The 24,888-nt window shown below is 25.6% G+C and overlaps 1 protein-coding gene across 1 annotated transcript; it reads right to left on the reverse strand.

The window, feature by feature from the left end:
• Positions 1-5,854: 5,854 nt before the first annotated feature.
• On the reverse strand, positions 5,855-13,899 carry LOC136086838 (uncharacterized). Its single transcript, XM_065809331.1, has 3 exons — positions 13,671-13,899; positions 13,466-13,570; positions 5,855-6,030 (listed from the first exon to the last, which is right to left on the reverse strand). Exons 1-3 carry the CDS (start codon positions 13,897-13,899, stop codon positions 5,855-5,857), a joined length of 510 nt encoding a protein of 169 aa, XP_065665403.1.
• Positions 13,900-24,888: the final 10,989 nt, after the last annotated feature.

The following is a 24,888-nucleotide window of genomic DNA, read 5'->3' on the forward strand; positions in this document are numbered from 1 at the left end:
ACTAATTGTTTTGGTCGATGTTTTAAGTCTAAAATCCCATAAAAGTGAATTATGGAAATGATTTTTTTGTGTACAACCAAGTGGAGGACCAATCGTAACGTTATAAATACGATCAGGGTCATCAGAGAGCACCAGGTCAAGTGTGTTATATATATATATATATATACATATATATATATATATATATATATATATATATATATATATTTATATTATACATATATATATATATTAAATATTATGCATATTATACATATATATAATATATAATATTATATATGTTTTATTATATATATTCTATATATAATATATATATATATATTGTATATATAACATTATATATATATAATATATGTATACATATATAGTATATATATATATATATATATATATATATTATATATATAATATTATATTTATATATATTAATATTATATTTATATATATATATTATATAATATTATAATTATATATATATATATATATATATATATATATATATATATATATATATATATATATATATATATATATATATATATATATATATACATATATATGTGTATATATATATATATATATATATATATATATATATATATATATATATATATATATATATATATATATATATATATATATATATACACTTTTTAATACAGTAAATCAGGAACTTGAAGAGTTGAGCGATTGGTTTAAAGCAAACAAACTTTCTATCAACATTGAAAAAAGTAATTATATCTTTTTCACAAAACCATGCAATTCAGTTAAACTACCATTAAAACTTCCAGATATTCTATTAGACAAAGTTAGACTAAATCGAGCGTTCTCAGTTAAATTTTTCGGGGTAGTCTTAGATGAACATATTAGCTGGAAAGACCACATTAATATATTAAAAAACAAAATATCTAAAAACATTGGAATTATGCATAAAACCAGATATATTTTAAATAATGCATGCCTTAAAAGTTTTTATTTTGCATATATACATAGCTATATTAACTACTGCAATATTGCCTGGGCTAGGACCTACCAATCAAAACTAGATTTAATATATAAAAAACAGAAACAAGCATGCCGTATATTAACAAACGCAAATAGAAATGCCAATTCTAGACATTTAATGAAGGAACTGAGAGTTCTTAATATCTACGAACAAAATATCTATTGCATTCTTCAGTTTATGTTTAAACTCTTAAATGATCTTGTCCCGGAAGTCTTCCATAACTTTTTTCGCCTTATTAATCACAAATACCAAACAAAATACTCTATCAAGAACTACCATATTCCGAAAACCTCTTTAAGACAATCTATATTCTCAATATCCAGCAGAGGACCCCAATTGTGGATCTCATTTCTAACAAACAAAATAAAAATGATAAACTCATTCTAACATTTTAAATGCGTTGTAAAGCAACAGCTACAAGACCTCAACATTAATGAAACAATCTCTTATTTTTAAAATTTTTTCTTATTTTTAAAATTTTTCCTTTTCAATTTAAATCTTCACTTTTTCTTGAAATTCTATTATATTACTTGCTTGGTTAATTAATGATGTTCATTGTAAAAGAAGTAAAAAATAAAAAAAATTATATGTATTATAAATATTTTATTATATTTGTATTTGGCTTATATTTGGTTATATTTTTTCAACGACAAAAATGGGGCAAGATGATAAGACTATTGTCTTCTACTTGCTCCAGTCATATAATTCACGGTAAAATGTTGTACAAACTTATGTTAATAATGACGAATATGCATAAAAAATATATATATATATATATATATATATATATATATATATATATATATATATATATATATATATATATTGTTATGCATATATATATAAAATGTAAAATTTATTATACAGTTTTCTTACTTCGAGGGATGATGGGCGGTTTTAATGACTTTATCATTATGCTATTTCTTATAAAATGGTCTATCATTATACTTTCTAATTTTCTTATACCAGACATGCCCAAGTATATTCTTTCGATATTATTAAATTCTGCATGAATACTCTCATCACCTTACTCCCCATATAATCCAAGACCTACTCTCCGTGTGTTCAAAAATACTCCCATGTGGTTCTCTAACATATGCATTTTGGGAGTTATTGATTCTTTTGGCCAGGTGCTTCAAAAAAACTTTATTCACATACTGCTATTTCTACAAAAAAAAACTTAACTAGTAAATGTAAATAAATAATGGAAAAATTTGTCTTTAAACAATATTTATTAAATATTTCTTATAATAATCAATAAACTTACCAAAACTCTTGATTTATTCTTCGGTGAATAAATGACATGAGTTCATTTCATTGTGACACTAAGAAAAGTTGTTAAACAAAATATTGAATTTTCGTTGTATGTCAATCGCATCTACATGAATTGGATGTTCTTGATATTTTATATGATTGAAAACTACTAGTGGAATTCGAGTCACATAACTTTTTTATGTTATCAATCTAAAAAATAAAACAAAAATCATTTAACACATTTGTATAATAAAAGTTTTTATTATATGCATATGCTTAATATGCATAAAAATGGTATAAGCATTGTAGTATATTTGACTAGGAATGTTGACTGGAAATGATAATTTAGTGTAGAGGTTGTGAAAATCTGCAGAACATACAGAACAAATTTTAACAGATTTTAATTCATGAAAATACAGATTTATATTTTCATATCGTACCTTTAACATTTTATGAACATGATTTCCAATGAAAGAGCAACTATGATATGCTTGACGTTGCACTCCACACGACTTTGAAACAGATTCAATTCCTTTCATTATTGGCCCAATTTCTTCTAATAATTCAACTTTACAGCATTCTGCATTTTGTGCCTCCTTAAAAATTAAATATAATTATTGTACAAAGAAACCCAGATAATACACTCCGTAAAATAAAAAAAACAATGCCCTAAAAATAAATATTTCCAGTACTATTTAATAGATACCTTTTCTATTCCCTTTGATTTTAACAGTGCAATTCTCTCTGCGTGCATAAACTGCAAGTAATCTGAATTTTCAGGGTTACGAAGTACTTCAATGACACTTGTATCTTGAATAAGAAGAATTGTATTATTTATATCATCAATGGCATATTATAACTGGTATATCTCTACCTTGAGTTAAGGCGTTTATCATTTATTGCGAGAAATCCATCAAAGAATTTTAGAAATCTTCCAATGAGATGTGGAGAGCTGGTAATGCTATCTGTAAAATGATTTGTAACAATCCCATAATAGCTAGGTGTGTTATATAATATATATATATATATATGTATATATATATATATATATATATATATATATATATATATATATATATATATATATATATATATATATATATATATATATATATATATATATATATATATATATATATATATACAGTATGGTGCAAAACTGAACCAGAGTTTTTAAAAAAATACAAAACTATGGTTTATTTTGTTTTCGATATATTAGCGCTGTCGGGATTATTACAGTAGGAAAGTGCTAATTTTTACGACTTTTTACGCCTCCTCCTTTTACCCCAATGCACAAGTATTTTTATCTCATGACAAACATCTTTAGCTCGGTTTCCGCCATACTTGATGAAGGCAATATCTTTATCATTTTTCTCAAATTAATTTAATAATTTTGTGTGCAAATCAATTGACTATATTTATATCTAAAATAATTTTCTATTTTCATAAATTTTATTGTTTAAATTTATTGTTTTTGATAGTTTTTTTTAATATAATGGGAATTTCAAAGACAAAGAGTGATTTAATAAAAAAGATGATAGAAGAAGGAAATACAACTCGTAAAATAGCTTCTAAATTAAAAGTTAGTCAAAGTACTGTGCAACGAATTAGAAAAAAATGTGGACATATTCTAAAAAAAAATGTTGGCGGTCGACCAAAGAAGTTGAGTGCGGTAGACAGTAGAAGAGTAATCAGATATTTGACTACTGGAGAAGCAAAATCGACATCTCATGCAGCTAAACTTTTGGGTAAATTTGTGCTAAATTTGTGGTGCCAAATTGATTCACCATGTTTTTAATTTATTATTTTGTAAATAAATATTTTTCTTCAATAAATACTTAATAAAAATTGTTTTTTTAATAATAATTCCTACCAGCAATATTAACTCTCAAAATGCTAAATTCTTTATAAGAAAATAAAAATATTATGCATTCTGGTTCAGTTTTGCACCATACTGTATATATATATATATATGTATATATATATATATATATATAAATATTTATATATATATATATATATATATATATATATATATATATATATATATATATATAAATATCAGGCCTTGTTTTAAATAACGAATGCTCAATGCATTAATGTGAGTTTGACGTCATAAAATTCTCTTTATCTTTTTATTTTTTAAAGACTCAAAACTACTGCAATATAATAAATTTCCGCAAAACGCCACCATAAAAAAAATAACTCAATTAACAAAAAACAATAAGGAAATGTTAGATTGGGTTTATTTTTTTCTTAAATTTTTTAAATTATTATTAAATAATTAAATGAAATATTAAATTTTTTTAAATGTTTAACAAACTTTTTTTTTTCTTATCATTAATATATGCATTAAAAAATTAATTTATTATCTTAAATATGATTTTTTTTTATTATTATATCTTAGTTTTTAATTTCTGTTTTGCTACTAAAAAAAAAAAATAATTTTAAAAAATTAAGGAGTAAAAAATTAAAAAATTAACATTTTATTTATTTACTTTACTAGTGATTTGTATTTGTTAACAGCAAGTTTTTTACGTTCAAAACGTATGTATTCTGCAAATTTTTGATGCAGCCTTTGAATTCGTCTACAATATTTAGTAAAAGAAAAAAAATAGTATAGGACAGAATGGCAGAAAATATTGCGATAAAAATAAGCTCTTATTTTTTCAAGAAAAAGTAAAATTAAAATATTGAACAATATTTATTAATATTTTAAAATGAAATTAATAGTTAAGTTCTACTCAAGCATAAACTTTAATTTTATTATCTATATAAACTTAAACAAAAAAGCCCCAAAATTTGTGCCATCCCCCCTGCCCCAAACGTGAGAGCAACAAGTTGATGAAATATTTTTTGTACTATTCTAAACTAGACTTACATTCATCGATAAATTTTAAGTTTCATAGTATTATCTTTTTGCGTTTAAAAATAGTGACTATATAAAATTTACAACCCCCTTCAAATTGAGGGAGTTTAAACTTTATCTGGTCATAATTTTTGAAAGCTAACATATTTTACTATGAAATTTAAAATTTATCGATGAATATAAGTCTAGTTAAAAACAGTACAAAAAATATTTCATCAACTTGTTGCTCACGTTTGGGTCAGGGGGGATGGCACAATTTTAAACTGTGCCACCTGTAATCATCGCAATTTTTTGCAAAGCATCTTTATTGACATAAGTATAAACATATAAATGTTTGGAGTTTGCTCTATGTCTGGAAGTTCTCAAAAACCAAAAAAAGCTGGCTCCGGCTCTGATATATAGATATATATAGATATATATAGATATATATATATATATATATATATATATATATATATATATATATATATATATATATATATATATATATATATATATATATATATATATATATATATATATATATATATATATATATATATATATATATATATATATATATATATATATATATATATATATATATATATATATATATATATATATATATATATATATATATATATATATATATATATATATATATATATATATATATATATATAGATATATATTTATATTTACATTTATATTTATATACAATATTATACAATATATATTTTCTATCAGTTAATTATTTCACGAAGAGTGTCTGTTAAAATATCATCTTCGCTATCAATATCACTATCTGTGTCATCTGTATCGCTTGTTTCAATTATTTGATCAAAGTCTACTAAAATTTTCTGAACTTCTTGATTAGATGTAGTAGTTAGACATTTTCTACGCTTTTGCATATATTTTGCTGTTAATTATGTAATGCTGCTTTTAAAAATAAATACATTTTGAATAATTTTATATAAAGTATTTTATATGAGTGACATTGCAAGACCTTATTTTTACTATATATTTTGTATTTGGTTTGCTTCAAGCGTGTTTGCGTTCAATATTTGCGCTTTTCTAGCAAAACAATCGATCATTACCATAAAACAAAATAAAAATAAAAATAACATAAACAGCGATATTTTAAAATACAACTTTTTTGTTTTTTGTTATTCACATTTTTTTACTGTGCAATAGAGGAATTTCTTTTTATTGCTATATAAAAACTTGTATAAATAAATATACTTGGGCTTGCTAAATAAAAAAATGAAACATAAAAAAAATTATCGCAACAATTAATTATAAATATTTCTTTTAAGTTTCATTTAGTAACTTTGTATATAAAGCAAAAATTGAATAAACTTGATTTTCTACTAATAACAATAAACAATTTTATTAATGATTTTTTATAAAATTTGTCATTATTTTTCAAAATGTGTTAGAGTATACTATATAATTTGATAAAAAAAGCTTAATAAAGCTTAAGTTTTTTCATTAGCAAATAGCGCATAAATCCAACATAATTGTCATTCAAACTTTTTTAAGTATTCGTCAAAGTGGTTTTTTGTAAAAATAATTACTTCTTTTATCTTACCGCTTAATGGAGCAATTTAAAAGTTAAAAAAATATCAAAGTTGCTTCATGTAAATCGCTCTAGGCGTACGTAATTCGTATGTAAATTGCCGGTGTCATGAAATAAATTAACCCCTGTCGGCGAAACAAATTAACTCCCCATAATATTTTAACTCTCTTAGAACAACTTATACGAATTACAAAAAAAGTGTTTTAACTTGATGTTTTGATATATATATATATATATATATATATATATATATATATATATATATATATATATATATATATATATATATATATATATATATATATATGTATATTTATATATATATATATATATATATATATATATATATATATATATGTATGTATATATATATATATATATATATATATGTATATATATATATATATATATATATATATATATATATGTATATATATATATATATATATATGTATATATATATATATATATATATATATATATATATATATATATATATATATATATATATATATATATATATATATATATATATATATATATATATATATATATATATATATATATATATATATATATATATATATATATATATATATATATATATATATATATATATATAGGGGAACTGGTGGCATAACAGCTTCCGTAATGTTTAGATTAATGGGGTATGAAAATAAAAACGGCATGCGTTTTTTTAACAGTGTATTTCGATAAGCGCATCATTAAGCTTTAAATTGCTGCAATTAAGAAAAAAATAAACCATTTTGAAAATGTTATAACACAAAAATTAGACTTAGTGAAAAAAACGGTTGTGCCCCTATAGAGAGGCACAACCACACCCTAATATATATATATATATATATATATATATATATATATATATATATATATATATATATATATATATATATATATATATATATATATATATATATATATATATATATATATATATATATATATATATATATATATATATATATATATATATATATATATATATATAGATAGATAGATAGATAGATAGATAGATGATAGATAGATAGATAGATATAGATATATATATATATAGATATAGATATAAATATAGATAAAGATATATAGATATAGATATATAGATTTATAGATGCATTAATTTTTTTATTTCCATACAAAGTTATATTTCTATTTATTTGTTTTTTTGAAAAATTAACGAAATGTTAAATTATAACCAGTTTTTTTATTGCTAACAGGACCATCTTAATGAATGTGTTTTTATAGATGCTTTGTGTCCTAAGAGTGAATGCCAGGCTTTAATAACACCAAACAATCTGTTGAACCATCTTGATTTATTTTGTGAGTTTCGCACAATTTGTTGCAAATATTGTACCAAAAAGTACATTTATTATGATATATGGGTTAGAATTTAGTTTTAAACTGAAAAAATAAAATTTGTATCAGTTTTTTTTTTATTTAAATATATATTTCAAATTCCTGTTTTAGGCCATTTAAACGTACGTCCAATGCAGCCTTTGGAGTACATCGACAAAGACATGTGGAGAGAAAAGTATTTTGCGTATGATGGTAAGACTTTTAAATTTTTTTTTGTTTTTTGTTTTAAAATAATTTTTATTTCCTTATTCCGCTAAATATTTTATTTATACTGATGTCGTTTAAATAACAAGGTTTACTTTTTATATACAGATGCCTGAACATGCCAAAAACGATTGCCCAGTCAATGTTCAATATTGCGAATATGTTAAAATTGGATGCGTTAAGGTATAGACAAATTTATTGTTATCGTTTTTTAAAATTATTAAAGAAACATTTATGTGTCACAGAATTTCACAGAAATGTAAAATAATAAATTTTATCGTTCTTTACTTTTTCGTTAATAACTTTGAACGAATAAAGATATAATAAAAAACTTAGGTAAAATATTCAAATTTATAAATAAAAATAATAAAATAAATTAACTTTTCACACTTAAAATAATTACAAATTAATTGTGAACTATTAACTGTGAACAATTAATTCATTATCATAAGTTTTTTTGAAATATTATAGAAACGTTTTCCTTTGAGTATAAAAATGCTGACTATAATTCATAATAATAGTTCCAAATTGATAACCGTATGTTGTATTTGAAAAAATAACGTTTTCATATTTAATATATACTATCTTCTAAGTTTTGTAGCGCTGATATATCATTTAAAATGCGTTCTGTCTTTGATTAGTTGCCACCACTGAAGCCTATTTTTGCATTAAGTTTATAGTATTTTAGAAAGACTCTTTACTATTTAAAAGTCCATTTACAAAGCTTCATTCATCATTGATATCATCAAAGCTTCATTCATTATTTCTCAGATTACTGATAAAGTAAATCTGAAAAAATTAAAAGGTTAGTTAACTTCAAACTTTATTTTACTAAATATATAGTAAAACCCCAACTCATTCCTAAACCTGTAATACAACTTGTCTATTTTTAAAAAACTTTATTCCAATTTAGTTTCACTAATATTATCAAACCTCTAGATTTTATCCATGGTTTCTTAAACTTCTACCCCGTTCATACTGATGATAAAACATATTTTATTTTAAAATTTCATTAAATTGTTTATGTAAAAAGCTGTAAAAAAACAACAAAACTATACTGCTTGGTTGTTTTGTCTATATAAAATCCTTGCGCTAATATAAAACACTTTCAACATGTTGTTTTATTGCTTTTTTGTACAGTTTTTACTGTAACCCTCAAACTTAAAACACGTTTAAGATAAAACATCAGTATGAACGGGATATAGTCTAAAACACACATACTCACCATCAAGTTTTACAAATAATTTGTTTGATGATTTTCATTAAGAAATCAGATTCAGATAGAATAAATCATGCTTGTATTAGTACTTAATATAACTTAATGATTATCGTTCATAGTTTTCATATTACAGTTTTTTATTGTTTTTAAAAAAAAATCTTTCAGAATAAGTTTTAGCAAATTAGGATCCTCCGCAAAGTACGCACCTAGGGGAGGGGACACCCGAGAGAAAAATTTATGAATGCGTTGAAGCGGGGAAGGTGTTAAAGACAGCAAGTACGTACGCGGTTAGGCAATTTCTCCTAAAACTTGATTTTTTCTTTTTCAACGAAAGCATCGAATTTCACATGCCTAAAAAATCAATGTTATGTTAGGTAACCTAGATAGGTCATTTTAGCAAAAAAGTTATCGTTTTTAATAATTTGAAAAACTTATACGTTAGGGAAAGGAGGGCTAATTTTGAAATAAGTAATGCATACGTACGCAGAGAGAGAAGGTTGTTAAAAGCATAAAGGTGCGTACAGAGGGAAAGGATTCCTAAATCAATGGTTTTACTGCGTACATACTTTATGGATGCTCCCTGCCTCAAATCTCGAGTTCAATTTTTTGAGTTTAAAATTCTTTTCTCTTAAACATTTTAAATATCATTTTGTTAAAAATTTTTTGCAAAAAGTTACTTTTATGTTTTAAAAAGAAAGAAAAAATAATTTTTATATTTAACAAATAATTTTTGTTTTTTTGATAGGGAACCCGTAGTCAACGAGATGTCATTGTTGTTTCTTCAGCAAACCTTCATCTTATATTAGCAATTGAAAAAATTACAAAACCTAAAAACAAATTTAGTTACCAGGTAGAACAAGTGACAAACCTGGCCATGAAAATATAATGCATTAAAAATAAAAAGAGGTTTTCTAGAGGCTTCAATTTGAACTGCTGAGAGACAAATTTGTAGCTTGGAAAACAAATTTTTTTAAAATTGACACAAGAAGTTGTTTGTTCGAATCCCGTTTACCAAAAAACAAGTATATATGGTGTTTGAATAATATAGATTGTCTGTTAAATAAAGAGAAAAAATCAATGAAAGATCTAAACACTTGCAGCGCCCTGTTCTATTCAGCTCCGTATGGATATAAACTTTCTATGCAAATCTATTTAAACGGATTAGGTGAATACAGAGGAACACATATTTTTTTGGTTTCTTAATATTATAAAAGATGAGTACGACAGTTTATTGGAAAATTTACGAAAATATTTAAACTTTCTCTACTTGATCAAAGCGGACCATAAGGACCAAAGAAAGACCATAAGGTATTTATAATTGGTCCAAAAACAAATGAAAAATTTAATAAATCCGATTCGTATATAAAAAGAATTGGGGTTAAAGTACCCATCAAAATATTAACATGCCCTGGTTATTTAATTGATAATAAACTAATGATTAAGTGTGAAGTGGAATCATAAAATATCGAAATAATAAAATACAAAATTTCTCACAAATATTTTCGTACTTACATGCATTAGTTAGCAAACTACATCAGATTTGTAGTTCAACCAAACGTAATTGGCATATTTACATAATATGACAACTAATGCCAAATACATAAATTTTGCATTAGTTGTCGCAAGTGCATTTGATTTTACTTGAGCCTTATTCTTTGGTTTTGCCAACGCAAAAGTTTTAAATTTTCAGTTTTACAAAACGCAATTCGCATTAAACAGGCTGATGAAGAATTAAGATTCGTTTTTAACATATGAGTGATAAAAAAAGGTTATTGCTTTATTGTAAAGCAATAAATAACACAAGTCAACAAAAAAAATTTTCTTTCTGCTTCCTATCAAACAATAGGTTTTTTGTATAGCATTTCTCATTTTGATTTTAAATGTGCAACTCATTTTTCACCATCGCACAGTATTTGTATGACAAAACCGCTCAAAAATGTTTTATGCATTTTTTTTCACTTTATTAGTTTAAAACACAGAATTTTATTAAAATTAAATGTTTAATTAAAAAAAAAAATTTTTTAAAAGCAATTTATTATTAATAAAACGACATATTCGCTTATCAAAGCTTCATGCTGAGATCATCATATTGGACTGCTTCTTTGGAAAAAGGCAGCGTTTTTTTGTGCCGTTTTGATTAAGAACTACTTATGTATGGGTCTAAACTCAATAGCAGCCTATTTAATACGTCTGTATTGCAGTCGATACGAGAAAACTTTCGAACTAAAATTTTGTCTGTACGGCCGAAAGTGTTTGTTTCGGGCTTCAGCTGCCTCCTCGGATAACTGGCCGATAGGGAGGATTGCATGAGTTATTACTTCGGCACCATGCATCAAAACTTTATGCATGGTTGGAGACATGGGATGCCAACCATACAGATTGATATACAGTTTAGCAGTTTCATGAGCAAAGTTTGTATTTTCTTATTTGCTTTTTGACAATTTTTTTTTCCTCGTCTAATCGAACTTGCCACTTTTGTAAAGGTATTTTATAAGCTAAATGAAGAAGCGATTCAAAAAAGCAAATCCTTGCATGAAGAATTGAGAGTCCAAATGAGATGGTTTCTGTATTGATTGGCTTTTTCCACAAATGTAGCACCTCATAGTTGATGTAATATTAGTTGCAGCGTTGCACACTTTACCATCTACCATTGTAAAAAGTAAGGTGTGCTTTATTTTACAATTTCATGGGCAACCTTGTTTCCCTGAGATTCCTTATTTGGTTTTTTACGTGCTCTATGTCGCCCATTGTTATGTCTTTAAATTCACTAATGAAACGTATTCGAATGGGCTTGCAGAACCTTGGAGATGAGGTGACTGGGTTTTGCCATATAATTTTTTCCTCTTGACCATCAATTTTAACAATCATTCTTAGAGGTACTAAAGAACTTTGAAAAATATTTGCATCACTGTCGGTGTTGTTTTAAAATTTTTGCTTAAATTTTGCTTGTTGTGACCCATCACAGCGCCATTTTGATATTAAAACCATATTTTTCTGTTCTTCAATTGAACACATTTCTACAACCTCTGAGACATATTTATATAAGCGTAATGTGGTGTGGTCAAGTAATGCTTGTAGTTGAATTTCAGCTGTTGTTTCGGTTACTTGTATCGATTCCTTATTAGGGTAACATTCTTTTTTGGCTTGTTGTATTATTGAGTAGCAGGGGTAGACATTTTTGTTTCTACTTTGAATAAGTTCCTACTGCCTCTTGAAGTGTTAATTAATTGATTGTTTCTTTTTTAAAAGCTGAGTTAAATGCTTTTCGGTATTTCTTTGCTCTGAAGAAAAAGGCGGGTCCTGGCACAAAATTTTTTTAACCTATAAGCCTTCCATAATCTCATTATCTATTTCAACCATAACTCTAACCATAATCTCATATCATATTTCAACCATATCTTTAACCATAATCTCATATCATATTTCAATCATTACCCCCAACCATAATCTCATAACTCATTTCAACCATTACCTCATCCATATTCTTATATCATATTTCAACCATTATACTATCCATATTCTCGTAAGTACATTCAACCATTATACCATCCATAATTTTTAAGCCAATAATATAAAAAAAAAATAATATAAAGAAAACAATTTCAAAATTATAAAATTAATTTTTATTTGCTAACTTTACATTATAACTAGATCATGAAAATTTTGTAAATTCGAAGAATTTTTCAAGCTATAATTTCATAACTGAAATCTCATTGAAGTCCTACGCATAAATGAAATCTACTTTGCATTAGGTCTTTCAGACCCATAAGAAGTCAAGTTCTCGAACTTAGCTCAAGCGTAATAGTAAATTACTCCTTTTAAATTAGACTTATCAATTCTTTATTGTGACCCCAAGAGTTAAATGACTCAGGATATCCATACCACTTTACTAATGATTTGTTTTTTAATTTGCAAATAACTTTTTCAATTCTAAATATTTTTGATCAGTTTTTTGCAGTTCTTGTTCATAAAAAGTACCTTGTATTTCTTCGCCATTATCGTCAGTTAATTTATAAGTTGGTGGATCTGTAAACTGAATTTTTGAAACAGTAAAAACTTCTTCAGTCCATCTCGGTGTGTATCCTTTTTCAAACGTTGTCTTCTTTTTAGTTATCCTAACTCTATACACCAATTGAAAACAGACTCTGATCGTACATTTCCATTTAGATTGAACCAAACTTACGATTCATCTTTTTATCGCTAGCTTCAACTGGTGTCATTTTAATTGAAGAATGCTTTGTGTTGTTGTATTTATTTACCATTTCATCTAAGACGCCATTATATTTTCTAGTAGAATTAGCTGAAAAGTACTTAAACATTTTATCTTTCAATGTTCTATTCCAACGTTCAACTACACAACTTTTTTCTTCATTTTCAGTTGAGTATAACTCAACACCTAGAGTTTTTAACATTTTCTTTCGTAGAAGATTTTATTTAAAGCATTAGCAACATCAACTCCAGTTTTACTCTTCAATGGAACATTCCATCCATGCTTTGAAAAAACATCTATCACCATTAATAAGTATTTTAAACCGTCATTGAATTTAGAAAAAGATTGCATGTCAACTAAATCAGCAGCCCATATTTCATGATTCAGTTTACAATAGGCTTCTTTTGTAAATATTTTACAACTGGTTTATGAAGTTCGTTTGCAAGTTTGTCAGTCCATTTCAGATTCTTCGGATACATAAGACCTAATTCTTTATCCTTTTCTTTTTCTTTGATCGTTTGTAGTTTTTTTGAGTAGTTTTAACACCCATTTCATATAAGTTCAAAGAACCTAATCCAAATTTTGCTTTAGATGATATAATAGGTTTTATAATACCTCGTTCAATTCTTTCACGTATTGTTGGATTTTTTATAGAATCTATTTCTTCGATCATAATTTTATCAGCTAAATTTCTTTTTGCAGTATCATCGAAGTATTTATAAGCAAGATCGTGATGGTAAGCTGCATTATCAACTCTATCTATAGGTTTACTCCATTCTTTTTATGCATCAGTAGAAGTTAATCGTCCATCTAAATTAGTACCAGGACAAGCAAAGTTCATTCAGGTAAATGCATTTCACCAGGGAACTTTGCCCATGGTAATTTTATTTTTTTAGTTATTAAATTAATTGAACTAACTGATTCACCTCCTTTTTTTGATGATACAAATTGAGTTTTATTTTTCCGCAAATAGCGCAAGTTCCACGTTGCATATTTCTATTGCTTTTACTCACAACATTTTGCAAGTTTAGTGTATTTGTTTTGTTTCTACATTTAATGCAGTACATTTTTTATATGTAGAAATTTTTATATATAAAAAAAAATATCTTGCAATATAAAAATGGACATAATAGATTTGTCATGGAATGTAAATAAAAATAAGCGAAGTAATAACAAGTTGTTACCTAAAAGTATATGAGGAATTATTGTTGGAAAGTCTAGTTGTGGAAAAACTACTTTATTATTAAATTTACTTTTAAGACCTATTTGGTTAGACTATAATAATTTACAACCTCAATCAATTACAAATCTCTTTTTCAACCAGAATACAAAATATTAAAAAGCTTTTTTAAATTAAACTTACAAAAGAAGTTATTCTTGAATTGTTTAAGCTTCAAGGTGAAATAGAAAAATTAAATGCAAATCCAGAATTTATAATTGAAGACATTTCAAAAAATTTGAAATATAAAGCAGATATGGAGTGTAAGTTTTTTGAAACAGATGAAGATGTACCAGATCCTGAAGATCTTGATATTAATAAGAATAATTTGACGATATTTAATGATTTGCAATTAACAAAACAAAATAAGTGTGAAAAATATTATATAAGAGGAAGACATAGTAATGTAGATTGTTTCTACCTTGCACAAAATTATTTTATGTTACTTAGACAAACTATTAGAGAAAATGCCAATTTTATTTGCTTATTTCCTCAAGATTCAAAGAATTTAAGTTATATTTATAGAGATCATGTTTCTAGTGATATGAACGAAGATGAGTTTAAAAGATTTTGTAAGCATGCTTAATCAGAACCTCATGGATTTGTTGTCATAGATTTATCTTCTCTAAAATAGATAATGGAAAATATAGAAGTGGATTAGATAATTTTTATTTTCCATCTAAAGTTTAAAATAATTTTTTTGTATATAAAAAATGTATATAATATTGAATGATAAAAGTAGTCATATAAAAGAGAAGTTTGCTCCTATTATACAACTAGTAGATCTGAAGAATTATGAAATGGCATTAGTTGGTCTTGATACATTCTACAGTTTTCCAAATGTTGATTTTTCAAATAACAATTTTAGATATAGTTCAGATAATGGAGCAACTTGGATAGATATAAACATTCTTGAAGGTAGGTATTGAGATTGATGATATAAATAAGTATATTGTGGAAAAAATTACTGAAAATAGTAAAACTATTAATGGAGTTGAAACTAGTATTATATTTTCAGCAGATAATAACACATTGAAAACAACTTTAAATATTGAAGCTGGTTATAAAGTTGATTTTACACCTATAAATTTAATTAGATCTACTCTTGGTTTTAACAGTGAGTATTAAAACAGGATCTCATGAATCAGATAATATAGTTAAAATTTTAAGTATTAATAGCATAAGTGTAACAAATGATATAATAGCATCATCCTATGTAAATGGAACAACAGAAAACGTTATATATTCATTTTTTCCAAGTGTTGGTCCTGAATATAAAGAGAGAAAATTATTCAAGAGCCAATAAACTTAATTTACTTACCAATAATACTAAAACAATTTCAAAGATGGAGACTAAATGGGTTGATCAAGATGCAAATCTGATAAATTTACGAGGAGAAAAATTAGCTATTAGATTTCATATAAGAGAAAAAAAATAATCTAAGTATAACAAAATGAGTAAATATACTAATAATAAAGTAAATCTTTCATAAAACCAAATAGAAAAAATTAAAAATGCAATTGAATGTGGTGTTGGAGCTAGTATTAAGTTATCGCATTCAGATTTAAATGGTGAACATGTATTAGCTGTAACAATAACACAATTGAATAGAATTAGAAAAGCATATGAAAAAGGTACTGGTGTATCAACTATTTTAAGTGAAATTCAACTGTTACACAATTCTAAAATATAAGGTGGATTTATTGGTGCACTTTTACCGTTTCTTGGTTCTTTAGCATCAAGAATTATACCACCACTTGCAACAGGACTGCTTTCAGGAGTAGGTTCAGCAGCTGGATCAACTATGATTAATAAAATTGCTGGAAATGGTATTGTGTACATGAAAAAGAATGGACAAGGAGTTAAATTAACATGTGCAGGATCTGGTTTATATTTGAGACCATGGAGTAAAGGAAGTTCTGTAGGTGATGGATTGTACGTGCTGGAAATTGTTATACATCAACAGGATCAGGTTTATTATTAGGACCAAATTCTCCATTTGCTAATATTCCATTTTTAAATATGATTCTTTGATTTTCAAATTATATATAATAAAATTTATATATAATAAAATGTCAAATAGCATGCCAGTGCATGATTTATAAACAAATATAAACAACCGTAACCATTTCCTTTAGTTTTTAAACCACATAAAAATTTACAGCATCCTGCAATATTAGTAAATGGAAGATATGATGTATTTGCACAACAAGATATTAAAATAGGTTTTAAGTCACAAAAAAGTGTTTCTTTAAAGTTTGGTATATCTATAAGAAAAGGTTTTACATTAGTTTCATTAAAAAATGAACTTAAATTAAAAATGTTAAGTTTACAAAATTCTGTAATAGCAGAGTCTGTTGATGACATTGTAGTAATTATTAATAATAATTCAGTTGATGATGTAATATTTAAAAAAGGAGATTGTTTTTGTTCTGTTAATCTATTGTGTTAGTTTTTTAATTTTTTTATTAAAAATGGAATACAATAATAAAATGTACATTAACATTTATTCAGCTATACCTACTGAGAATAACAATATTTACCCTGTTCTTCCTAATACACCTGAAGAAAAATCATATCGGTTCAAAAAATCACATTAAAAAGAAATGAAGAGCGTGACAGAGAAAAGAGAATAACGCTGAGTAAAAAAATATCATAGAGCAGTAAAAATAATTTCTGCAATTGATAATGCATTACTAACAAGCACTATGGCACTTGAAACTATTGGAATTGGTTTTTTATCAACAGTCATTGCAGCACCAGTAGTTATTGCATGTGAAGGTGCAGCATTAGGAGCAGGTGTGTTATCAATAATAGGCGGACAAGTTAATAAAAAAATGAATTTAAAAGCAGAAAAGCATGAAAAGATTAAAGTGCTTGCTGATTCAAAACTAAATACAATAAGCAATTATATTTCTAAAGCTTTAGTAGATGGGCATATAGATGACAAGGAATATGAGTTAATACTTGGTGAACTTGAAAAATTTCAGACAATGATGGAGCAAATTAAAATAAAAGTTAAAAATGAAATTGATGAACAAACAAAGTTGTCACTAATCGACCAAGGGAGAGAAGAAGCTATTAAAGTAATTCAAAGTAGGTTTAATAAAAAAATAGTCACTTTACATTTTATTGACAAATAATAAGATATGCGGAATTTATATCCGAATGGAATGAAGATAGTGATTTTTATTGTGTAGAAAGAATAAAGAATAAGTTAAACAATGGAATAATGTTAAAAAACAGGATAAATTAAGAATTATAGATAAATATGTACTTCAATTAGAGTGTGATTTCAAAGAAAAAAAACTAATAAAAAGTATTTTATCAATGACGCATATTAAGATTATTAGAAACAAATGATATCAAGTATAAAGGCTTTGAGACTAAAAAGAATTGTGGAACGTTTAATATTGATTATTTAAATAGTTTGCTAAAACGTAAAACGTAAAACATAAATCATAAAACACAACATAAAAGTTTATGTTGTGTTTTTAATCTTTTTTATATAAAAACAAAATGTCCTTTTTAAAAATTACAGACACTGAAAAGAGAGATCAAATTGTAAAAGAATTATCAGAAAGTAAAAAAAGAATACAGCAGAATGATCTTAGTGAAAAGATTGGAGATTCTAATTTGCAGATAGACTTGTCAAAATTGTAAAAGCCATTAATTGATAGTCAAATAAAGGAGGATATATCTAAATTGCAAGATCAAGCTAATCAATTTGCTCTTACCTTTTCAAATGCATATCCTAAAATACTTACTTATGGATCTAAATAAATAATGCCTTTTGATGAATTTTTAAAGTTGGGAAAAATTGCTACATGTATACTTATAGTAAAAAGTCTATAGACACTACATTTGGAATACATTCTAAAGAGGGTAAATTTTTTATAGGAAAAGTTCCAATATTAATTAATAACGATGATATAGATATAAATGGAATAAAATACATAGGTACTCCTGGTCTTTGGGAACTGATAGTAAAGTTTAATCCTAATAAAGAAGTATATAATGAATATGATCTTAAAAAATATAGATATTAATACAAACAGATGCAATTACTTCTGAAAACCCATACAAACCAAAGTCTTCTCGTATTCTAAAATACAGAGAAACAATATCACCTATTGGAAGGACATAAAAGGAAATAGGAAGCGTGAATCAAGAGGAAAAGGAATTGGAGGTAGAGTACAAACTATAATTCTTCCTAGTGACTTCCTAGTGCATTAGTTGATCGTCTTTATTTGTGTATAGCTGCATGGAAAGCAGGTAACAGTGGAGCAAGAAATGAAGGTGTTGCAATTCGTGATGAATTATTACGGCAAAATGAAATAGATAATGAACAGTATAAAGCAATACAAAATCTTTTTTAATTATATCTCATTGTATATAAAAAAAATATATAGTACATAAAAAAATGCTAATTGTTAATAATAAGAGATATAAAAAAATATATGTTGTTGGAGGAAGTGGTATATTCGACATAATAAAAAATTTATTTAAACGAGAAGCATCATCAAATGTAACAAGAGTGTCACCAGCTATGTTGAAAAAGATGGCTGTTGTCAATTTCAGGAAAAACTGCAATAAATGCTGCTAAATCAGCAGGAATAGAACTTTTAACATCGACGATAGAAGCTGCTACAAATGCTGCAGTTGAAAAAGGAAAACAATTAATTGAAAAAGCATCTTCAAAAATAGCTTCACAACCTGTTATTAGTGAAAAAAGTAAAGAAATATTTTCAAATTTGATAGCATCTAGGTCTAATGATCTAAAAAATAATGAAGAGGAAGTAAAAAAAGTACCGTGCAAAGGTCGCTCAATCAAAGTATCAAATAAAAATGCTGTAAGAATAGAAGATCTAGTTAAAATGGGACACGGACTTCGACTTGCGTAAATTTATCTTTCGTAAATTTAGCTTTCGTAAATTTAGCTTTCGTAAAATTTTTTATATGGTTTTTTGAGTTCTAGATAAAACTTTTTTTTTTTATATTGTATATAAAAAAATAAAATGACGACTTCTGAAGTATTTAGTTTTACAGAAATTACAGTAATAGATAATGGAATTGAAAGATGTGAAGATTGTGAATATGAACCCATTGTTGGAACAAATCTAAATAGTCTTGGAGACATAAGAATTGTCGTTCCAGAACAAAATTTGTTTACACTTCCATCTAAAACGTATCTCTTATTTGAAGGGCAACTTGTTAAACTAGCTGATGGAAAGCTCTTACAAATAATGGTCTTATGCAATTATTTGCTAAAATATCCTACCAATTATCAAACCAAGATATAGAAACTATTTATTTTCCAGGTCAAGCAACTACAATGCTAGGATTACTTAATTATTCAAATGACTTTCAATTAGCGCAAGGATTAAATCAATTGTGATATAAAGATACTACATCGACAGCAGTACTTACTGATAACACAGGGTTTGCAGCAAGGCAACAATACATAATTCAAAAACCAACTACAAACGGAACATTTTCATTTTGCGTACCTTTAAGACACATTTTTGGATTCTGTGATGATTATGACAAAGTTATTTATGGGCATAAACATACAATAACTCTTACAAGACAAAGTGATAATAATGCAATTTTTAGGCTTGCTGCTGCAGCTGCAGGAAAAGTTAATTTTACTAAAATATCATTGTTTATTCCAAGTGTGACATCATCACTTGAAGAAGAGAAAAAAATTGATTATGAAATTAAAAGAAAAGTGAAAGCTCCATTAAGTTTTAGAATGCGTTAAGTGTGATACACATCTGTTCAACAAGCTACTTGATTTAGTTGGCAATTAAGTTGTGCTGAAATTCCAAGATATGTTATTGTCGCATTTCAAACAAATAGAACAACCGGGGACCAAACTGTCAATTCGGCATTATTTGATCATTGTGACTTGAAAAATATTTACATTATTTATAATAATAGTATTTGCCAATATCCCACCCTTAATTATTATTGCTCATTTCCAAATCAGCAATTTTCAAGAATTTATAGAGATGCATCAATGTTTAAAGAAAGATTTTATGGAATGAATGAAATTATTGCAAACAACAATATAACTCCTTCTGACTACAAAGATTTATTCCATTCTTTGTACTTTGATGTTAGCAAACAATCAGAAAAATTAAAATCAGCTACAGAACAACTACAAATTAAAGCATATTTTAATACAACTGTACCAGCAAATACTTAAGTATATGCTCTTGTAATATCTGATAAGATGATGAAACTTGAATCAGATGGTAATAAATTTGATGTTAAAGCAAAATTTTTTGAAAATTATTTAAATTTTTTTTCTTTATATAATAAAAATGTATTATACAAAGAAAAGTTTAAAAAGTTTATTAGAAGAAAATAACATTTCAAAAACATCTGAAAATATCGCTACATTGCTAATGATTGAAATGGAAAATGGGTTAGTAGATAAAGAATCTATTATGGCTAAAGTGAAAGAAGTAACTGTGAAAAGATCAGTTGGAAGACCTAGAATACATCCAGTAAAAGATGTTGATGAGAAAAGATCAGTTGGAAGACCTAGAATACTTCAAGTAAAAGAGAGAAAAAAGAAATAGATCCAAAATATGAAAGATTAAAAACAATTAAGAAAAAACCAGTCACTAAAAAATTAACAAACATAGAAACAGGAGAAGAAACAGTATATAAATCCTTATATAGTGCAGTGCGTGAAACTGGTCATGGATACAGATATTTTGAGTGATGGGTGATGGTAAGATTGATAATGGTTATAAGATTGAAATATTAAATTCTGAAAAATTAAAAAAACATTAAAAAAAATTAAAAAATAATCTTTATATATAAAAATGGGATATGATGATTTATTTGAAAATAAATATGCGATTGAATTGTTAAAAAATAATTTAGATAAAGTAAATTGGCATATGTTATCTAAAAATCCAAATGCAATTAATTTATTAAAAAATAATTTAGATAAAGTATATTGGGAATGGCTATCTGAAAATCCAAATGCGATTGAAATATTAAAAGCTAATTTAGATAAAGTAGATTGGAAAAATTTATCTCGAAATCCAAATACAATTGAGATATTAAAAAATAATCTAAATAAAGTAGATTAGGAAATTTTATCTTTAAATTCAAATGCAATTGAGATATTAAAAGCTAATTTAGATAAAGTAGATTGGGTTGAATTATGGAAAATGCAAATGCCATTGAACTATTAAAAGATAATTTAGATAAAGTATGTTGGATATTTTTATCTAAAAATCCAAATGCAATTGAGATATTAAAAGCTAATTTAGATAAAGTAGATTGGACTTGTTTATCTAAAAATCCAAATGCGATTGAGATATTAAAAGATAATTTAAATAAAGTAAATTGGCGATGGTTATCTGAAAATCCAAATGCGATTGAATTCTTAAAAAAGAATTTTAATAAAGTAGATTGGGATATGTTATCTGCAAATCCAAATGCCATTGAAATATTAAAAAGAATTTAGATAAAGTAAATTGGAATTGGTTATCATATAATCTTCACATATGATTATGAAAAAGCTCTTAAATTATTCCTTAAAGAACCAGAAAATTAGATTGAGATAAAAGCGAGAAAAATGTGGAATTTTTATTTGAATTTCAATTAAAAATTTATCTTTTAATGCTTGAATATGAAATATTAAATTCTGAAAAATTAAAAAAAAAAAAATTCTATTTGACAAGAAAAAATATTTTTGAAAAATGATATAAAGAAATGAAAATTAAAAAAATATGTGTTATATAAAGGAAAATAAAATAACGGTGAAAAAATTAAAACAAATCGCTAAAGAGCGAGGAAATAAATATTATTATAAAATGAAAAAAGATGAATTAAAAGAAGCGGTAGCACAGACACAGATGCAATCAGTCGAACAGATGGGTACGAAGTATCTACTTGATGAGCCTGTTCCAGATATATCATCAACAATTTTAGCTCCGTCACCTTTTCAGCCTATTGCACCAATTTGGAGAAAAGAAATAAATAAAAAGATTAATTCTTTTGCAGATTAATTTTTTCATATGTTCCTGATAAAATTAAAAAAACTGCTAATGAAAAGATTGATGAATTAAAATCTGCAGTTTCAAATTTGTATCAAAAATATGGAATTAGAAATCCGATAGAATTTAAATTATCACGATCAGCTGTTAAATATGTGACAAAACAATTTACAGCTAAAGGAATAAAAGGATATGACGCTATATCTTTCATGAATGCTGCTAAAAATAGTGCAATTAAAATACTAACCGAAAATAGAAAATCAAAGGTTTATATAGTTCTCACTTGCGAAATGGAGCGTACTGATATTAAAACAGGAGAAACTATAATCACATCTGCTCCATTTAGAACGAGTTATCAAGTTGTATTAGAAACAACAGATTTAGACGGTTTTTATGAAACATCAAAACAGAAAATTTTAGAATCCTTATCATTATATCAACAAGCAGGATCATGTTTGAGATTTGTTTCTGTTGAAAAGATGGATATCAATTTTATTGAGTATAATCCAATTAAAGCTAAATCATATATTCCACTTGATAAAAATTTAGCAACTAAAAAAGCAATAATTAATATAAAGAATGAAAATAATCAATGTTTAAAGTGGTGTTCGCAAGAGCATTAAATCCAACAGATAATATTCCTCAAAGAGTAGATAAAGATCTTAAAGATCAAGCTGAAAATATAAACTGGGATAAAATAGATTTTCAGTATTTTTAAATCAAATTACACAATTTGAGAAGAACAATCAAGATATAATTTATATGGTTATGTTGAAAATTCAGAATTTAATATTTTGCACGTATCAAAGAATAATGATCGCAAACATTTAATAGATTTACTATTAATATCAAATGGAGAAACGAATCATTACTGTTTAATAAAAAATTTAAGCAGATTACTTTCATCGCAAATATCTAGACAAAATACTAAAGTGTATTATTGTAGAAATTGTTTGTTAGGGTTTAATTCTGAAGAATCATTATCTAATCATAAATCGTATTGTGAAACACATGATTCAATACGTATCGAACTTCCACCACCAAATTCAACAATGCAATTTACTAATCACAATAAATCAACGAGAGTTCCATTTGTAGTATATGCCGACTTTGAAAGTTTTATCAAACAAATTGACACTTGTGAACCCAATCCGAATGAATCTTATACTAAACAATATCAAAAACATATTCCAAGTTCATTCTGTTATTATATTAAATGTTTTGATGAAAGTTTTTATAAAAGCAGTCCAGTCACATTTACCGCAAGTAGTAAAACAGATGATATTGCACAAATTTTTGTTGATAGTTTACAAGAAGATATTAAGAAAATTTGTGATAGTATTAAATTTCCAAAAAAGATGATATTTACTCCTGAAAACAAGCATGATTTTAATGCAGCAACTGAATGTCACATTTGCGGAGAAGATTTAGATAATGATAAAGTACGTGACCACTGTCATATTACTGGAAAATATAGAGGTGCTGCTCATCAAAATTGTAATTTAAATTATAAGATTCCGAAATTCTTTCCAACACTATTTCACAATTTATCTGGTTATGATTCTCACTTATTTATAAGGAAATTATCAGGAGGAAAATTGAGTTGCATACCAAACAATGAAGAGAAGTATATTAGCTTTTCTAGAGAAATTAAAGTCGATGAGTATATTAAAGAAGGTAAGAAATTTGAAGTTAAACGTGAACTTAAGCATTTTTTGATAGTTATAGATTTATGTCTTCAAGTTTAGATGCTTTATCAAAGAATTAGCAAAAGACCAGTGTAAAAATATCGGAAAATTATATTCAGGGAAACAGTTAAATTTATTACTAAAAAAAGGCGTATATCCATATGATTGGGTAGACTCTGTTGATAAATTTAAAGAGACACATTTACCACCAAAAGAATTATTCTTTTCAAAATTGAACGATGAAGATATAAGTGATAAT

This window comes from Hydra vulgaris, chromosome 11 (genome assembly GCF_038396675.1).
Source record: "Hydra vulgaris chromosome 11, alternate assembly HydraT2T_AEP".
Classification (NCBI taxonomy): domain Eukaryota; kingdom Metazoa; phylum Cnidaria; class Hydrozoa; order Anthoathecata; family Hydridae; genus Hydra; species Hydra vulgaris.

Coding starts and splice junctions, on each gene's coding strand:
- LOC136086838 (XM_065809331.1), bottom strand. CDS start 13,899: ATGTTAAAAACTCTAGGTGTTGAGTTATACTCAACTGAAAATGAAGAA. Junction 13,571..13,670: donor TAGCGATAAAAAGATGAATC/GTAAGTTTGGTT, acceptor CGTTTGAAAAAG/GATACACACCGAGATGGACT. Junction 6,031..13,465: donor TAATGGCGAAGAAATACAAG/GTACTTTTTATG, acceptor CATAATTAACAG/CAAAATATATGCAAAAGCGT.